Source organism: Pygocentrus nattereri, chromosome 30 (assembly GCF_015220715.1).
Source record: "Pygocentrus nattereri isolate fPygNat1 chromosome 30, fPygNat1.pri, whole genome shotgun sequence".
Taxonomy (NCBI): domain Eukaryota; kingdom Metazoa; phylum Chordata; class Actinopteri; order Characiformes; family Serrasalmidae; genus Pygocentrus; species Pygocentrus nattereri.
In genome coordinates, this window is record NC_051240.1 from 6,963,472 (window position 1) to 6,982,006 (window position 18,535).

Genomic DNA, 18,535 nt, shown 5'->3' on the forward strand with positions numbered 1-18,535 from the left:
AATGCGGCACTACTTTACTAGATGTCAGAAGAAAAACACTGAGACTTACGTATCATGTAAACTATTGTGATACCACATTTTTACCATACTGCCCACTTTTATTCTTAAACCATATCCAAAGAATGGAATGACTGAAACCCACAAAGTTATCAACATAGCATTAATAGTAGCAGGGAGTGTGTTACCTGAGAGCAGAGCGTGGCTTCTTCGTGGAAGTAGCCGTGCATGAACTCACAGTACTCACGGGTGGCAATCTCGCACCTGAGCACACATGATAAAGATCATCATCATCATCATCATCATCAACAACACAGATACAACAGCCTGCAGAGCTCACATCTCATCTATTTTAATCAAAAAAGCAACAAAACACTAAGGACTATTATTCTTATTGCATGGGGTTTCTGCCTGAGCAAGGGATCGAACCCTGGTCTGCCACATTAAAGGCAGTGGTGTTATAACATTTGGGAGAAACAGTCATAATCCGTTTTTACACGACCATTTAGACCACTGTAGAATTCAATGCATAGATTTGATCAATGTGCCTTTAACACATATGAATGAAAATGATCTTTGTTCTGATTGGCTGCTCTGTATTGTGCCTTATTCAAAATGCAGTCCAGGCTGAAATACTCCTTTTAAGTTAAGTGTGAGTGGGCAGGGCCAAACTGCTGAAGATTGAAAAGGTGTGTATATGCAAATGTGTTGGTTTTCATGACATCAAAGTCAATAACTTCAAAACAGGATATTTTTATATGTCTGATTCTACTGTTTTTAAATCTGCAACAAACCTTTTCTCCGTTTTTTATGAGTAGCCATATCATTGTGTCAGAAACCACATAAGCAAGTAAACTTGATGACGGTTTGCCAATTTGTGCACCTGAACTTGCATTACTTGTAGCTACATTAATCTCAAAGCAATACAAAAGATGCAATCGTCAGACATCAATTCTGCCTTAGATGATTGACTATATTTTGGGCATATTTGGGAGAAAACAGTGTAAAGTTCTACCCCATTGTTTCACCCTGTTTGAGCAGACTGACTGTATTAATTACCTTCCTTTGGTTCCTATGCAACAGGGCCGGCCCCTGATGGTGCAATCCATGTGCCGATAGCCTGTGTAATTCCATGTACGTGGTTCAGTACATATCTAAAAAGAGACAATGAGAATTCAATACACAAGGACAACCCACATGCAAAATAAAACGTCTTTAGTTGAATAAAATGCTAAATAAAATGTCGCTAGTTAAAAAAATCTGACAAATAAATCCCCTTTCTATACAAAGAGAACTTTATCCGAAACAAAGGTGTACTCATTCATAATAAAAGGACAGATCTGACCGCCTTTAATGACGTACATTACTTTTGTACAATGTAGAAACAAGTGGAGATTTGGGTGCAAATGATGAATCAGCTTCAGTGGAAGTGTCAGCCTAGCAGCACTTCATGTACATATTTACATGAAGCACACCATAATTCAGGCAGATGTTTCAGTAGGGAGCCAATAAAATGACAGCATTCAACAGCTCATGAGTCAGTAGCTGTCCTCTTAGGTGGAAGTTAAGGTTGCACGGCTCCCCCTACTGACCAAACCTTATAGAGTTAAAGTCACAACTGGAAACAACAAAACATGAAATACATAAAATGTCTTAGTTTTTAAGACAGTAGAATTATGTGACAGTGTTTCCTAAAATAACATTTCATTGCTATATAATTGTAGTGTAGGAGTTTTTATTGAAGGACACGAGTTAGGGCCACTCACCGGCCACTCTGTGATGTCATCGGGCCAAAGATGAGGCTTGGCTGATGCTGGCTCCTCGCACGTCCTATGGAAAAAAGCCAAAAAGAACTAAGTTAGTTTCTTAACCTTACACTTGAACACTGACCCAGCAGTAATAAACAGTGTTTTTTTTTTAGCAGGCATATAACACGTGACAGAAATTTAAACTAATATTTTCTGTTCACGATACACAAAAACATGTACTGTTATTTCTGAATAGCTGATTTTATAAACTCATCTGCAATAACTGAAGTATAAGCGTTCTTCTTAATCTTCTAAAACTAAGCACAAAGAGACTGCAACTGAAAAGCTTTCTGTTGTTTACTGTGCACAGCACACTACAGTCTTCTAGCAGCTTCTTCATATTCCTGCACATACGTGATTTATAGGCACTGAAACAAGCTGCGAGTATCTTTTGCTACAAGTGCATCTGTGATTTGTGGGTTTTGTGCTCACTACATAAACAGGCTATGATAAAATCCATATAATTGGACAGGAACATATCGGCAGTCGCATTTATACCACTGTATCTTCAACCCCCATTTTCAGATCGATCTGAAGTCGTACCTGGGGTCCTGATGGCACACAGCCCCTGACAACCTAGAGATGTCTCCGTTCACATTGTTCCACTTGATGAAGGTGGCCAGAGTCTCCTGTAATAACACAGAAGAGAAAATATGATTTAAAATTAGGTTTGTTACACATACTGGGATTTTTTTTTTTTTTTACTTCTTTTTATTTCCTTTTTGTCAAGTGCAGTTATATCTTCAAAAACACAGCACAGGGCTCAGAGATGTATGTCCTGGAAGTAGTCCATGGATTCTGGCATCCTCTCATTGTCCATAAACAATTCCTCAGGGTTCGATAACCAAATTATTCCAGAAACATAAAAGATTCAAATAGATATGTTTCATAGTAAATCCCAGTGCTGTCCTTCACATGAGGAGAAAAGGAAAAAAAATAAAACACACATTTACTTGTGTATACATACATACAGAGGGAACTGTTTCACTTAAATGACATCTGTTGAAAACAAATGTGATTACTGAGGACCATTTAGTAAAGAATACATCTGATCTCAATTGTAATCTCGCAGTTATACTTTCCATATAGTAAACATTCTTAACTTTTTCCCTCCAATGCATTACTGTGGGGGGGCTGCAGCCTCAGCCAGGAAACCGTAATCATCTTCTTAGCAATTAGTAGAAGGACTTTCAGTAATGATGTGTGATCATTATTTCCTACATTTACTGGTAATATTTCTAATAAAGAATAGGATGGTTTTAAGGGCAACTCTATATTTAGGCATTTTTTAATTTCATTCTGTATGCTTTATCAGTTCTGATAACTTTGGACAGTCCTAAAATGTGTGTGTATGGTCTCCTACCAGGCCACAGCCCCTCCAGCACCAATCAGAGGTGCCACTAAATTTTGATGTGACAAGAGGAGTCCTGAAAAATCTCATCTTAACTTTCCACTGAAATTTCTTCCAAATTGGGCTACTTATTGTTCTAAATCCCTCTCAACATGATACTTCCCATTTTTTATCAGAAATGATGGTATTCATCTCCAATTCCCATTTTTCTTTAATGTCGAAACGGCTATCCAGTAATTCTCCATGTAATATCTTATATATGTGTGATATAATCTTTTTAATAGTCCCTTTAATTGTTAACATAAAGTATTCTATACTGGATGGAAAATTACATAATTTTCTTTGTGCAGTAATGCCTTGGCTGCAGGTAGTTAAAGAAGTCATGGGCTGGAAGGTTGTATTTATGTTGAATCTGCTCAAAGGACATCAGGTTACCTCCTTCAAATAACTGACCATACATGATTAAGCCTTTTTCTTCCCATTTTTTAAACCCTGTTTCTAGCTGATAGAAGAAAATCGCTGTTATGTGTAATCTTCATCGTTCTAGATACTGACATGGGGAGCTGAAGTTTTTTTTCTCACATTTGACCATATCTTTAAAGTATTTTTACCCATTGATTGCTAATTTTATTATTCTGTAAGTATCCTGATGCATAAATGGGACTGTACTGGACTGTATAAATGCATATTTGGGCAATCTCTCTGTTCCATCTCTACCCATATAGCATTTTTATCTTGGGATATCCCAGCAACCAATGATCTATGCTGGGCTGCCCAGTAATATTTTTTTCAAGTTAGGTAAATCTAGACCCCCATTTTCCTTTGAACATAATGTTGTTTTATACTTATATCTAGGTCTTTTATTCTGCCATATACATTTAGATAACCACTTATTTATTTTTTTAAAATGTAGAAATAGGGGCTTCTATAAGTAGAGATTGGAACAGAAAAATCAGTCTTGGTAGTATGTTAATTCGTATTGTCTCCACTCGTCCTATTAAAAGATAAGGGGAGAATTTCCCATCTTCCAATGTCAGTTTTTATTACATCCATTAGTTTCCCATAGTTGGCCTTATACAGTTGTGATATGTCAGGAGTAATGACAATTCCTAGGTATATGAACCCTTGATTCGACCAATGGGGAATTTCATATATAAAATAGGGATAAACCGATATCCAATATTTTTCACGTACGCATGTGCTGATACTGATATATAAACATTTATCAAACGTAGAAAGTAGGACTACATCTACCTGGATTGCGGAGGAATATAATATTTATTTCTGGGATACAAATGCAGTAAAATGAATAATATGCAAACATTTAAACACAGTGAGCCAGCGTCCCCTACACATTCTGCTCCCCCAGAGTACAATAATACATCAATAAATAAATAAAAAATTTTATTTGGCCGATGCAAATCATTTTTAAGCCGTTATCTGGAGATACTCAAATGAGCCTGACATCAATTGTGCATCCTTACTATGAAATTTTAAAATATAGTCAGGAACTGCGTACTGACACTGACTGCCCTCTAGGTGGCAGCACGTGGCTGTTTAACTGGTGTCCACAGATAACAGAGCAGAGATGTTTCAGAAGAGGGACCTCAGACAGATCTGACCTCAAAGATGTCAACAAATCTGCTCTAACGCAGAACCGACCAATTGCAAAGTCTATTTAGGACTCAAGTATGTTAGTGATCTGCTTTTTACTCAGTTTAATCTTTAGTTTCTAATATATTTTTCGTATTTAATTTAATCTTCGCTGGTGACAGTGTACTGCTTTGTGATTGGCCAGGCCTCTGACTTTTGAGATTTATCAATAGATGCTAATAGTGCTAATAGATGCTGGATTTACTAGAAGGTCCTGTGCAGTTTTATAAGTTACTCAGTACTAAAGTAGTTTTTGACCTGCTACTTCTGCTTAAGCTATTTGATCTTTTCAAGGGTTCTTTAGTGCAGATTGTGGTTCTACATAGAACCATGAACACTCAAAGAACTCTGCATGATTAAAGAGTTCTTTGCGTCGTCACAGTTCTTCAGATTGATGGAAAATGTGAAAAGGGCTCGATTTAGCACCAAAAATGATTGTTCTGTTGTTACAGGCTTGACATCATAACAACAGCAGAACCCTTTTTTGGTGCTATACAGAATTTCTATAGAACTAGCTACAGCACTCTGCAATCTCAAGAGCTCTTTAATGGCTCTCAGACTGAAAGCATTAAAAACAACTGTGCTTATTAGACATGCATTGTTTATAGTATCACACTTACAGTATCACACATTGTGGGTGGTGAAATCTGCCCAGACATAAAAGGCTACCTTCACACTACAAGCCGCATTGCTCAAATCCCATCTCTCCGACATGACTGTTCACACTCGTTTAGGTAAGTGATTCAAATCGCTCATTAATGTGGTTGGTACCGCGTGGTGGGTAACATCTCCGCCTTCCATGCTGTAGGCTGGGGTTTAATCCCCGCTTGGGCAAACACCCTACACTATACCAATAAGAGTCTTTGGCCAAGACTCCTAACTTGTGTTAGAAGTCTGTGTAAAAATGTACAAATTGTAAGTCGCTCTGGATAAGAGCGTCTGCCAAACTCGTAAAATGTAAAAATGTAATGTGAACGAACTGAAATGACCCGCATGAACACATCCTACTCAGTAACGTCACATGAATGAATCAAGTGTGCCATCATCAAATAAACAAACAAACGAGTTACCAAATATCTACCTTTTATCTGCCTTTAAGTTTATCTGCCTCTTTGGAAGCCACTAGTAAATAGTTTGAAGTTTGTAAAAATCTGTGTTTGAGGTTTCGCTTACAGTCCAGTACAATTTTTCGTAAAACTTTGTTTTCTTTTTTATTGGATGCTGTTTCACATTAATGCAACAAAATGAAGAGCAGTGGAAGCCCAATCTGTTATTTAGTTGGGTGCACTGAGCTACAGAACTCATATATTAATAATAATAATAAACAATAATAATAATAATAATAATATACAATAATAATAATAATAATAATAATAATAATAATAATAGGTTCAATGTATGCGTTGCCCTTCTCATTTTAGTCTTTTTGTGTGTAGACTTTAACCTGCAGTGTTCTTGTGTGGCAGCTAAATAACTGGAATATAACCCGTTTGCAATATTATTATCAGTGACTATTGTAATTGATTATGTGATTATGTAATTGAAAAGTGAATTTTCCTTGCTTTTTGGAAAAAAAGTGTAGGATGTAAACACTGTTGAGTGTATAACTTATTCACTAAGCTGCAAAAACAGCCTTTTTGGAGTTCCTTGTTTTGTTTTGTGAGGTCACAAAAACTAAAGTATTTACATGTATCAGCTTATTCAGCCTACACCATATAACTCCGCACCCATTCATGGTGAAGTTATAAGGAGTGTTTCAGCCCAGACTGCTTTCTTAATAAAGTGCAATACAGGGCAGCCAATCAGAACAGAGCTCATTTGCACATATCACAGCAACAAAAATAGCATGTTTAAAAGACAAGGTGAAAAGTGAGTCTGTAAAAAAAAAAACCCAAATTTTGCTTGTTTTGGTACATGAAAGCACACTAAGGGACCCCATTTCAATGTTTACCAAAAGAAAGAATGATGTGATTATTATTTCAAGCCCCAGATTCCTTGGCCTCATTTTCATATAAAGAACACATAACACACTTTGAATTACTTCACTCGCCACACCCCACACAATTATATTACACATGGGTTATTAGGTTGAGGAGTAAGTGTGGAGGAGTCCCTTCACTCTGTTCTCCTCCTACGTGGCCTGCTGTTAGTGTGTGTGTGTGTTTGTGTTTGTATAGGTATGCGTGTGTGAGGGTGGACAACATGGACAGGCTGTTGACCGGCTACAGTTGCTAAAGGAGAACCCTACACTGGCCTCTAGTGATATTTTTAACATTTGGTATTTTTAGAGAAATCGTTATGGCCGTATTAATTTTAAAACCAATAATGTGGTGGGTCCACCAGACCACCGAGTAAAAAACACATCAATACCACACAAGAGTAAAGGAAAAAAAACAGGACTTAAAGACGACATTATTTCCTCTTTCTGTAAATAATGTTCTGATCCAGGACTGTTACTGGTGTTACGAACGCACGTTTTTGATTAGCTATAAAAAGTGACACACTTGCTTAGATCATAACTGTACAGGGACTTTCCTCCCAGATCCAGCTGTGTTATCTGTATGGTACTTCAGCTCTTCTGATAAGAAGAATGCTCTGAATAAAAGACGAAGCTGTTTCATTATCTCCTGTTCCCCTGGTTCTCAGGGCAGAGTGCGCATGTGTGTGTGTGCTTCAATACCGAGCAATCGTCTCGTAGCGTCTGAACACATCCGGAGTTGTCGTTCTGTACGCAGCACCCGGATTCTCTCTCCTGCTCTTTGGCTTTCTGCCTCAGCTTTGCTATCTGCTCGTCTTTTCGGAGACAGGGTGAGAACTTTGCCCCCAGATGGATCAGGTCTTCCTGCAAAACACAACATGAATCTCAGTGAGCAGCTCTGCAGTGGATTACTTCACAAAACAGGATCCCTCAATTAGCTGGATGAACTCAGGTCAAAGCAGAGTCTGTCCATTAGGAGGAGAGTGAACCGTCTTTACTGTCCACCCAGCTTACACTCAAATAATAATCACTGCATCAACTTTCTTTAAATACACACAACACACATTTCCATTCATTCAAACTGAGCCAAGTCAGCTTATACACACACACAGTTACCTCAACATGAGACACAACTGCAATTAATATGGAAATAATTACTTATAATTTTAATATCACTCACAGATCCAGGACCGATCCAGAAATTCTGCTGCTGAATATATTTCACACTCTCATAGATCCCTTTATTTCTCAGCACCTGAAGGAAAAAAGAGATACAACAGATTAAGGAAAATGAAGAAAAATGAGGAAAGAGGGAAAGAATGACAAAAGAAAGGAAGAACAAAAGACAGAAAGAAGGAATAAATGAAAGCGAAAGAGAAAAAACTAAAGATAGAAAAAAAATGAAATTAACAGAAAAACAAGAAATAAATGAAAAAGAAAAAGGAAAGAAAGACAAATGGAAAGAACAAAAAAGTAAAAGAAAAATGAAAGACAAAAACAAACAAAAATGACAAAAAAGAAAAAGGAGAGAAATACAACACAGAAAGACAAAAAACGAAAAAAATGACAGAAAAGACAAAATACAGCACAAAAAACACAAAGAAAAAAAGAAAAAGAAAAAAGAAAAAAGAATGAAAGAAAAGATGAAAACAAAGACAAAAAACAAAGAAAGAAAGAAAGACAGAAAAGACAAAGACAAAAAACAAAGAAAAAAAGAAAAGAATGAAAGACAAAAAACAAAGAACAAAGAAAGAATGAGCAAAAGAAGAGTGGGCCGTGTGTCTCAGAGTGGGGACAGCGTGGGTGAATCAGCGGGACAGAAGCAGGTCTGATCTCAGACTGAGTGCAGACTGAGGGGAATAATGACACACAGCCGGTCTGGAACGCCAACCTGATCCAAACTAAACATTCTCTGCCTCAGTTTCAGGCTCTCAGTCCAAGGTTTCAGGCTCTCAGTCCAAGGTTCAGGCTCTCAGTCCAAGGTTCAGGCTCTCAGTCCAAGGTTCAGGCTCTCAATCCAAGGTTCAGGCTCTCAGTCCATGGTTCAGGCTCTCAGTCCATGGTTCAGGCTCTCAGTCCATGGTTCAGGCTCTCAGTCTCTGTTTCAGGCTCTCAGTCTCTGTTTCAGGCTCTCAGTCTCTGTTTCAGGCTCTCAGTCTCTGTTTCAGGCTCTCAGTCTCTGTTTCAGGCTCTCAGTACATGTTTCAGGCTCTCAGTACATGTTTCAGGCTCTCAGTACATGTTTCAGGCTCTCAGTCCATGCTTCAGGCTCTCAGCCCATGTTTCAGATCTCAGTCCATGGATCCTCTGGGCAGACTGACCCACACATTCACATCAACACACAACAAAAGTTCCAGCATCAGTAGTTTATAAATCCCCGACTGCATAGAGACAGACCGTTCTGAAGGTGGATATTTGACTGTGTCGACGCTGAACTGTAATTATGTTGATTATAATCATATTCACCATATTCACGAGTGCGACATAATCTATGAAATATAATAAACCACCCAGTAAAGCTAAGTGGAACTGACCCAAAAGAACTGAATTAACTCATGGTATAGGCTGACGTGTCATTACTCCCTGAATCAGTCACAGCAGCTCACCAGTTGAGTGACGGTGTGCTGGGCGAAGCCAACGGGTGCAAATCCGTATGTACAGCAGGCCAGCAGGGTGATTACAATGTGCACAAAGGTGATCCAGTAAGTAAAATAAGGCCTGAATGGAAGAAAGAGAGAAAAATACATCGACATATGAAGTTACTTACAGATATTTACATATGAAGAGCAGTTATGTATGAAGAGAGTGGAACAATACAGGCCACTTTCAAGAATTTTCTTCTTTATCCCAGATGTTCGTTGCTGAGAGTGAACTTAAAAACATATCTCCATTTTTTTTGTTACATCATTTGAAAACCGCAGTTGTCATTTTCATGATGGATGGATCTACAGAAATGTTTCAAAATCACTTGGAATAAAACCTCTTTACATCTACTAGCATTAAAAGCTGAGAGCATTTTGGCCTGAGAGCTACTTTGGAGATCCTTGCTTTTCATTGGAGAGTGATGGCAAAAAACAAATATTTATGTTATATTATGATCAATATCACCTCTTTTTTGGAAAAAAATACCCATAATCGATATACAGCATGTTGGAATTAAACTCTTGGCTAACATTATTTGGAGTGGCCCCTTGTAGACGATTAATAAACTCTAAACAGATTATCACTAACATGGCAACAACATATCCGTGAAGTAGAAACTGAATACATCGAGGTAAATATCTTGCTGTTCTGATGCAGATGTTCTGTTAATAAATTACTTACATTAATTAGATGAAACGTTAATTCAATGAAAGATTAATTAGATGTAATATGAGGTGGATTTTAAACTACTTCCAAAAAGCGTTAACACAACCTTACCCAAAACCTAATCCTAACCCTCACCCTGGAATTAATCCTCACCCTAAACTCAACCTCAATGCAAAACCTAAACCTAACCCTCAACCTGGCCTTAATCCTCACCCCAAACTCAACCTTAACCCAAAACCTAATCCTAACCCTCACCCTGGAATTAATCCTCACCCTAAACTCAACCTCAATGCAAAACCTAATCCTAACCCTCAACCTGGCCTTAATCCTCACCCCAAACTCAACCTTAACCCAAAACCTAATCCTAACCCTCACCCTGGAATTAATCCTCACCCTAAACTCAACCTCAATGCAAAACCTAATCCTAACCCTCAACCTGGAATTAATCCTCACCCTAAACTCAACCTCAATGCAAAACCTAATCCTAACCCTCAACCTGGAATTAATCCTCACCCTAAACTCAACCTTAACCCAAAACCTAATTCTAACCACCATCCTGGCCCTAATCCTCATTCTAAACTCAACCTCAACCCAAAATGTAACCCTAACCCTCACTCTGTCCCTAATCCTAAACCAAACCCTAATCCAGTGAGGCCCCAGTTACAGAATGGTGTCAGTGTGTCTATAACAGCTGGTAGAGGATGCTGATGGTCTGTTTCATGTTCAGTTCCTCTCACGTTAAACATCTACAGATATGAACATTTACAGAGCCACAGCTTTTCTTCTGTTCCGGGTAGGAGCCCGAGGCCACGCCCTGCATTTGTTTTTTATTTGTGATGTTAGTTAGTGCAGTTTTGGCTCACCTGTGACTGTGAAAGTCATCCAGCTGTTTTTGGACCTGGCTGCTCAGGCTCCGCCGGTAGTGACGGTTCAGCCACTTGCCCACCACGCCCATCCCGTACTGCCGTTTGTGTTTATCGAAGGCAAAGTGTTTAACTTGCGATGCGATACGAGCTCCACGACGAGCAGCAGATTTCTCTACAGCGCCCACTGGGACTTTACTGATGTCTTTACTGAGAGAGAGAGAGAGAGAGAGAGAGAGAGAGAGAGAGAGAGAGAGAGAGAGAGAGAGAGATGTAAATTACAAGTTGAGTGACAGAGCGATGGGCTTAACTAAAATCTGTGCTAGTTTAAATCAAATACAAAAACACAAGTCTTACAGTAGCTGGATTAGCTTTATCTGGAGAGGTTCCGTAATTTTAATCCAGTATGAATCTGCAGTGTGTAGTTTTACAGTCTGACGGTAATAATTGTGGAGCGATTTTAATCCAGTATGAATCTGCAGTGTGTGGAGTTTTACAGTCTGACGGTAATAATTGTGGAGCGATTTTAATCCAGTATGAATCTGCAGCGTGTAGTTTTACAGTCTGACGGTAATAATTGTGGAGTGATTTTAATCCTGTATGAATCTGCAGTGTGTGTAGTTTTACAGTCTGATGGTAATAATTGTAGAGTGATTTTAATCCAGTGTGAATCTGCAGTGTGTGTAGTTTTACAGTCTGATAGTAATAATTGTGGAGTGATTTTAATCCAGTATGAATCTGCAGTGTGTGGAGTTTTACAGTCTGACGGTAATAATTGTGGAGTGATTTTAATCCAGTATGAATCTGCAGTGTGTAGTTTTACAGTCTGACTGTAATAATTGTGGAGTGATTTTAATCCAGTATGAATCTGCAGTGTGTGGAGTTTTACAGTCTGACGGTAATAATTGTGGAGTGATTTTAATCCAGTATGAATCTGCAGTGTGTAGTTTTACAGTCTGACGGTAATAATTGTGGAGTGATTTTAATCCAGTATGAATCTGCAGTGTGTCTAGTTTTTATAACCCCATTTCCAAAAAGATGTTAATGTAAATGAAAACAAATTGCAATGATATGCAAAGAATTTAAAGCCTATATTTAATTGAAAATAGTGCAAAGACAACAAATGAAAGGTTGAATCTGAGAAATGTTCTTGTTTTTTGAAAAATATATGCATATTTTGAATTTAATGGCAACAACACATTCCAAAAAAGTTGCATAACGGGCAACAAAAGAAAAGTTGTGTAATGCTTAAAAAAAACACCTGATGGTAACAGGCCAGTAACATGCTTGGGTATAGAAAGAGCATCTCAGAGAGGCCGAGTCTTTCAGAAGTAAAGATGAAGAGGGGTTCACCACTCTGTGATAGACATAATGATCAAATAGTGCAACCATTCAAGAATAACGATTCTCAACATAACAGAGCAAAGAACTTGGGGATTTCATCATCTACGGTACATGATAATATTAGAATATTCAGAGAATTCAGAGAAGGGTCAAGGTCAAAAACCAGTATTTGCTGGCAATGATTTTTGGGCCTTGCTTATTTCAGCAAGTCAATGCCAAACCACATTTTGCATGCACTACAGCAGCACAGCTTCATTATTAAAATAATGAGTCTGGGGGCTAAACTGGCCTGTCTACATTCCAGACCTGACACCCACAGAGAAACATTTCAATTTCAAAACTACAGCAGTGTCTCCCCAGTTCCCAAACGCTTACAGAGTGTTCTTAAAAGAAGAATTTATGAAACACAGTGGTAAACGTGCCCCCATTGGACGTTTTTGGGAAGATGTTGATGGCATCAGATTTAAAAACAGGCATATATTTAAAAAAAATAAAAAAATAAAAAATAAATAAATAAATCCCAGCTTCAACATTTGATATGTTGTCTATGTAGTATTTTCCTTTAAAAATATGGTTTACATGATTTGCACATCAGCGCCTTCTGTTTTTATTGACATTCTGCACAGTGTCCCAACCTTTTTTGAGATGGGGTAGTACAAATGTCTCAAAATAAAAATTCTAGTGAGTCCCTGAAAATAAACCTGAGGAAAAACACACACTCTAATGCAAGTTCAGAGAAAGGTCACATTCATCTAGCTTCTGTCTTTAATAAGTGTTAATACGGGTATTTTCTACACTGGGCGCAACATGGAGGTAAACGGTCAAGCTATTCAGGCCTTCCAACCTGGACTATCTATAGGAAGTCATCGCATACAAACTGACCAATTAAGCCCAATGTACATCACACAACCTCTTCTGATAAAACCAACTTAACTTGGACAGACACTGCAGTTTATCTGGAACTCACCAGCTGGGATAGCGGTGCGCTTCTTCTACAGTGCTGTCTGTGGCATATGCAGCAGAAAGTGGAGGAGACTCAAACACATCATCAGCCATAGAGTACAACTCCTCATGGGCATCCACCTGTCAAACAGAGATACATTAGAACTGCATTTTCACCTTGTAACGTTATTTAAACTCAATTATTCATTAAAATGAAATTAGTGATTAACTGGTAATGTGCATGATAATGTATACTTTAATACCACATTCTAGAATACCTAAGGAACACACTCTAATGTGCATTTTCTTGTGCATAGTGTTTCCATTTATTTCTTTATTCTATGTCTATATATCGCGGATGTCAGAAGAAAACCTCATATCTCCATTTTTGTCATTTTTAAGTTTTTGACAATTTGAAAATGCCTGTTGCTTGTAAGGAAAAAATAATCCTGATATAAAACTTAAAAAAATTATTTACCAACAACATTACTTGGAAAAAGATAAAAGTAGTTTTGGATAGTAAATAAAATGGCTACTATTTCACAACAAACCACTCTGAATGATGTTTACAACAATTTGCATTATTCGGAAAATTAAAAAAAAAAAAAAGAAAAAAAAAAATCAGTGGAATTTATCTTTAAAATCTCATCTAGAAGTGGAGAAAGAGAGATGAAAGTGATAAAAAATGGACAGGCAGACACTCACTTTGCTGAAGAAGACTGAATCAGAGGTGTCTGCTGTGTCTGCTGTATCCTCCTCCATCCAGCTGGGCCGAGCAAAGCTCCTGCGGTGGAAACTGCGGGCTGCGTGTGACCCCTGCAGCCCAGGACGACCCTAAACATACATACAGAACAGTTAATACTACACTGCTTAAATCACACCTCAGTCACAGCAGTGGATCAAAACACACTGCACATTTTTGCTCTATCCATATGTGTATCTGTACAGACTGTAAACACACATGAATCATGTACAATACAACACTGACAGTAAATACCACTGAGCTCTGAAGACCACTCACACTGAATGCATTTCTGAAGCATCCATGTTCTATTTCTGCTTCAGTCCAACACTGGCTACACTGGACAAGTCTTATATTATAGGTTCTTCCTACTTGTTTAATTTCTTTTGGTCCATTTGTCATGAAATTTACATACAATGTAAAGAGGAACAGTCATTTTTAAACTGTTAAAAACTGAAAAACGGCAAAAATGGAGATACAAGGTTTTGTTCTGACAGCATCGATATATAATATCAGGTAACGTGTTATCATATAATAATATACCATATAATATATAAATATACATATATTAGTTTAATATCTATTTTTTTACTAGCTTTAAAATGAGCTATATTTAATTTAAGCACTTCACTTGAAATAATACTCTAAAAGTCTCTGATGCTGAAGCAGCTCAGTGATTCTGGTACCTCACAGGAAGAGCTACACAGCCAATATGATCTTATCATACACAGAGTAAATGCTGATTCAGGAAAGATCTGTTACAAGACTATCACATCCACTCTGATCCTGCATTTTCTGCTGATATCAGAAGGATACAGATACCCATCAATACCGCTATGTCATCTCTGATTGTGGTCGTGTCATGAGGGGGCGTATTAATATTAAACATACACAAACACATATGCTGTGAGATACTCCTGCACAGAAACACAGACACCCACCCTGAGCAGGTTGGAAGCCGCGCGGATGCTCATGCGAGCGACAGACTCCCTCTTTCTCCGCGGTAAACGAGTGTACCCGGAGCGCTGGCTGGTAAAGGAGCAGATGGAGGTCACGCCTGGAGTCAACGGGGGCGCGGGGACAGGGCAAGTGGCGTGGGGGGTCCGGGGCCGCTCTGCATCATCATAACGATACGGACGCCCACGGGCCAGGGGGTCCACGATCTGAGAGAGATAATGATGAACCCATTAACAGTGAGATACAAGACACAACCTGTCATTTAGACTAATCATATGAACATTAAACATTTATTACATGATTATAGCAGCATTAAAAATGAACAACAGCTCCCATTAAACACTACTAAAAACATTAGCGATGACTGAATCTGATGTAAATAAATTATAAAGTAATCATAGTTAAGACATTAAACATCATATTTGTTTTCTCTGTGTATCACACTTCTGTATCAGTCTCATGTGTCTGGCAGGGCTTTACCTTTATTCTTTAGACTGCAGCCTATGTGCATTAGAAAAGTATAAGTTTGCCAAATGCTGTAAATGTACGGATGTCTATACAGTCAACATACGTTCACCCTCAGGCCATCATGTCAAGCGTATTGTAACATCTTCCACAGCTAGCAGCTTTATCAAAAACCTCTCAGAACTCCCATCAGCTTTCCGACTAAACCTATTGAATTACATATTATCACACAATGCTTAAAGGACTTTTCACTCTACTTCAGATAATGCGACTCTACTAAAAAGTAAAAAATAAGGCAGAAAAAGCTGCCTCATGGTACAATGACCATACTTGAGCATTGAAACAGACTGTGGACATAGCAGGGCACTTACCACAGCACACTCAATCTCTCAACTTCTCTCTCTCCGATTGAGAATAGTAAGAAAAATCCTGGATCACTACTTAGCACAATCTCTAAACCTGATCACAAGCTGATCACAAGTCATATCATTTGTCTAATTTGCTCAAATTTGATACTAACTTACTCATTTTTTCCATTTAAAAAGCAGTACACTTTGTTATAGCGGTGTTAGAATACAAAATAATCAGAACGGATTATCGGACATCCAGAGATGTACATCACATTGCATATATGGAATGCAATGCATACTTTCACTTTCGTTCATGTAGCTTTTTAGTTTGCTGCTTCCTAAATGTCCCACAAGCACAGTCCACTGAGAGGAGCTATTTGAGCAGGGCATGAGCAGTTGGACTTCAGCCTGATAGAAGGGTCAAACCAAAAAAACACCCTACAGGTGTTTTAATACTTTTTTTATTTAGCACGTCAATTTGTTATCACATTAACTCTGACAACCCTACATATGAAGAGCTCAATTCCAAAACAGTGTATACCAATTTAGAACAATTCATGAGTTTTTGGAAAAATAAGAGCAGATGTATAATAGAAAATACATTTTTAAATCTCTAATAAAAAGTGACATTTATTGTAATATAGCACGGATATGTGGTCTAAAATGTGAATTATAGTCACTAGTGTCTATGAAGAGATCTGCTGAAATGCCCGCTGAGTACCTTTGGCATTTTGTAAGCCCCTGGTGAGTCGAGGGGCTGCTCCACGCTGGCCTCATGGTTCTCTCTGTATTGGGCCTTTAGCCGGCCATAGCGCTGACTGCAGTGCCGCAGGCTCTTCCTCTGCCACACCTGCTCTTTACTTTCACAGTCACTGCCCACACCAAACCACTGTGCTGTACCCCTGCAACACAGACAGACATGAGGCAGTGAACAGCCTGAGGGAAATACACTGACACAGTGACAATCATGAGGACAATAAGGTCAAGAAGTTTACCACAGCCGTGAACCCAGTGACTTCAGCTCAAGCTATCTAGTTTGTTACATTTTCATCCTCAAACACCCCCAATTCAACACATAAAGGGCCCATATGATGGAAAAATAAAAGCTGAGAGCGCCATGAAAAAGTAGCTCAATTGGTTCTATTTTTGAAAAAAAAAAAAAAAAAAAAAAATCTATCCATCTATCTATCTATCTATCTATCTATCTATCTAAAATCACACTTCACTGTTTCTGATCTTCTAACAAAACTTACTAGAAGCCTAAGGCCCAATCCCATTTCAGCCCGTTTCAACAACCGGCACTTTTGCTGCCCAGCTGCGGCTCCGCAACAGAATTAGATTTTTTAGGTAAAAATAATTTTTTTTTTTTTCTGTGTCATAAAATAAAGCTCCAACCCGGTTTTAACAACAAATGGTCTTAAACGGTTGAGTTAATGTAGCCTATATTTGTTAACTCACCCTTTAACCCTAAAGATCACCTAGCTAGTCCCTAACGAAAATGCAAAGAGAAAGACGGAAGACAATCATTGATAATTTAAAGACGAATGGACTTATTTGTGTTTATAAGAACTCCAGGTTTCCTGAAAAGTTTAATCTGCAACAGGAATCTGTCAAACACTACAAAGTTGTGAAGCAGAAGTCAGCTTCTTGCTCAGATTCTGCCGTTCGACCTTAAATGGTGACGCAGTTACATCCTGCCGCCTCTGACACCATTGGAACAGGAAAATTCAAACAAGAAGCTGGAGAATGAGAAGCTGACTTCAGCCTCGTAAACAGTCAAACGTAGAGACATTGAACAAGAAATTCATTCATATTTGAGGAATAATGTTGTGCTGAACATGTGAGAAAAGAGGTTATAGCTGAGCTTAAGCTTAAAGCAAAGCAAAGTAAGTCTGTGTTTTTGTTTATATTATATTTTAGCCTATATTAGTACATTAGCACATACTGAGACATATTTACAGCCAAGATGGTAAAATGGACATAAAATGCTGTGGCTTCCAAGGTGGTTTGATTTTTGTTGAAATGACAAATTGGCTCTTCTTAACATTTGGGTTGAACTAGGGTCTACTGATCTAGAAAGGTAAACTGTGCAGAGCTGCAGTCCTCCAAGACCTGAGTTTTAGAGTTCTGATTTAGACCAGAGAAGATAAGGTGAATGCACATTACCTGCGGATACTCTGAGAGAGTGATGTCTGTCGGCGAAACGCAGCTCTCCTCTCGTTCCCACTGTCTGACAGTGCCTCATTTGACTGCTGGAGACTCACGCTCTTCTTCAGCGATGGCCGCAAAAACTAGAGAGCGCCCACATACAAATATATTGAAAACACAGAGGGTCAGGTGTGTTTATGAGTAAGCTTAGCACAAAATGGGTCCAAAAGTAATGTACACGATCGGGGCCAGTACATGCCATTTTTCTCTCTAGCCAAAATATATACAGTGCCATGCAAAAAAGGGTGTGAAGAGTGAAATGGTAAAACATTAACCATTGAATGGTCTTCACAGTAAATCATTAAACAAATAGATGTAGTACGTTTCTCACTTTTCTTTTCACTTTGATGTCTTTGAATGTTGGTCTCTATAGAATTTTCTACATACATTTTCAATGTGGATTCAGACCAGGTCAAAACCACCAGTAAAAATAAGTATCTTTTGCACAGGAGTGCACAATATATGCAAATATACAACAATACAAGTATGTGGACAACCCTCAAGTGTTTTTTAGCCATTTTTTTTATTTACCTAAGAGGTATAGAAAGTCAAGCACACAGCCATGCTA

The 18,535-nt window shown here is 38.3% G+C and overlaps 1 protein-coding gene across 2 annotated transcripts in view; it reads right to left on the bottom strand.

Moving 5' to 3' along the window:
- LOC108424788 (inactive rhomboid protein 2) overlaps positions 1-18,535 on the bottom strand; it is a 71,053-nt gene that overhangs the window by 24,388 nt on the left and 28,130 nt on the right. For both annotated transcript variants that reach the window (XM_037536581.1, XM_017693022.2), the window contains 13 exons: positions 17,926-18,050; positions 16,481-16,661; positions 14,929-15,150; positions 13,951-14,079; positions 13,271-13,386; positions 10,960-11,169; positions 9,394-9,505; positions 7,968-8,042; positions 7,490-7,651; positions 2,349-2,434; positions 1,764-1,827; positions 1,057-1,151; positions 186-261 (listed from right to left, as the gene is read on the bottom strand). In XM_037536581.1, the coding sequence (XP_037392478.1) occupies positions 186-261; positions 1,057-1,151; positions 1,764-1,827; positions 2,349-2,434; positions 7,490-7,651; positions 7,968-8,042; positions 9,394-9,505; positions 10,960-11,169; positions 13,271-13,386; positions 13,951-14,079; positions 14,929-15,150; positions 16,481-16,661; positions 17,926-18,050 (1,653 nt within the window). The remainder of the gene's footprint in view (positions 1-185; positions 262-1,056; positions 1,152-1,763; positions 1,828-2,348; positions 2,435-7,489; positions 7,652-7,967; positions 8,043-9,393; positions 9,506-10,959; positions 11,170-13,270; positions 13,387-13,950; positions 14,080-14,928; positions 15,151-16,480; positions 16,662-17,925; positions 18,051-18,535) is intronic.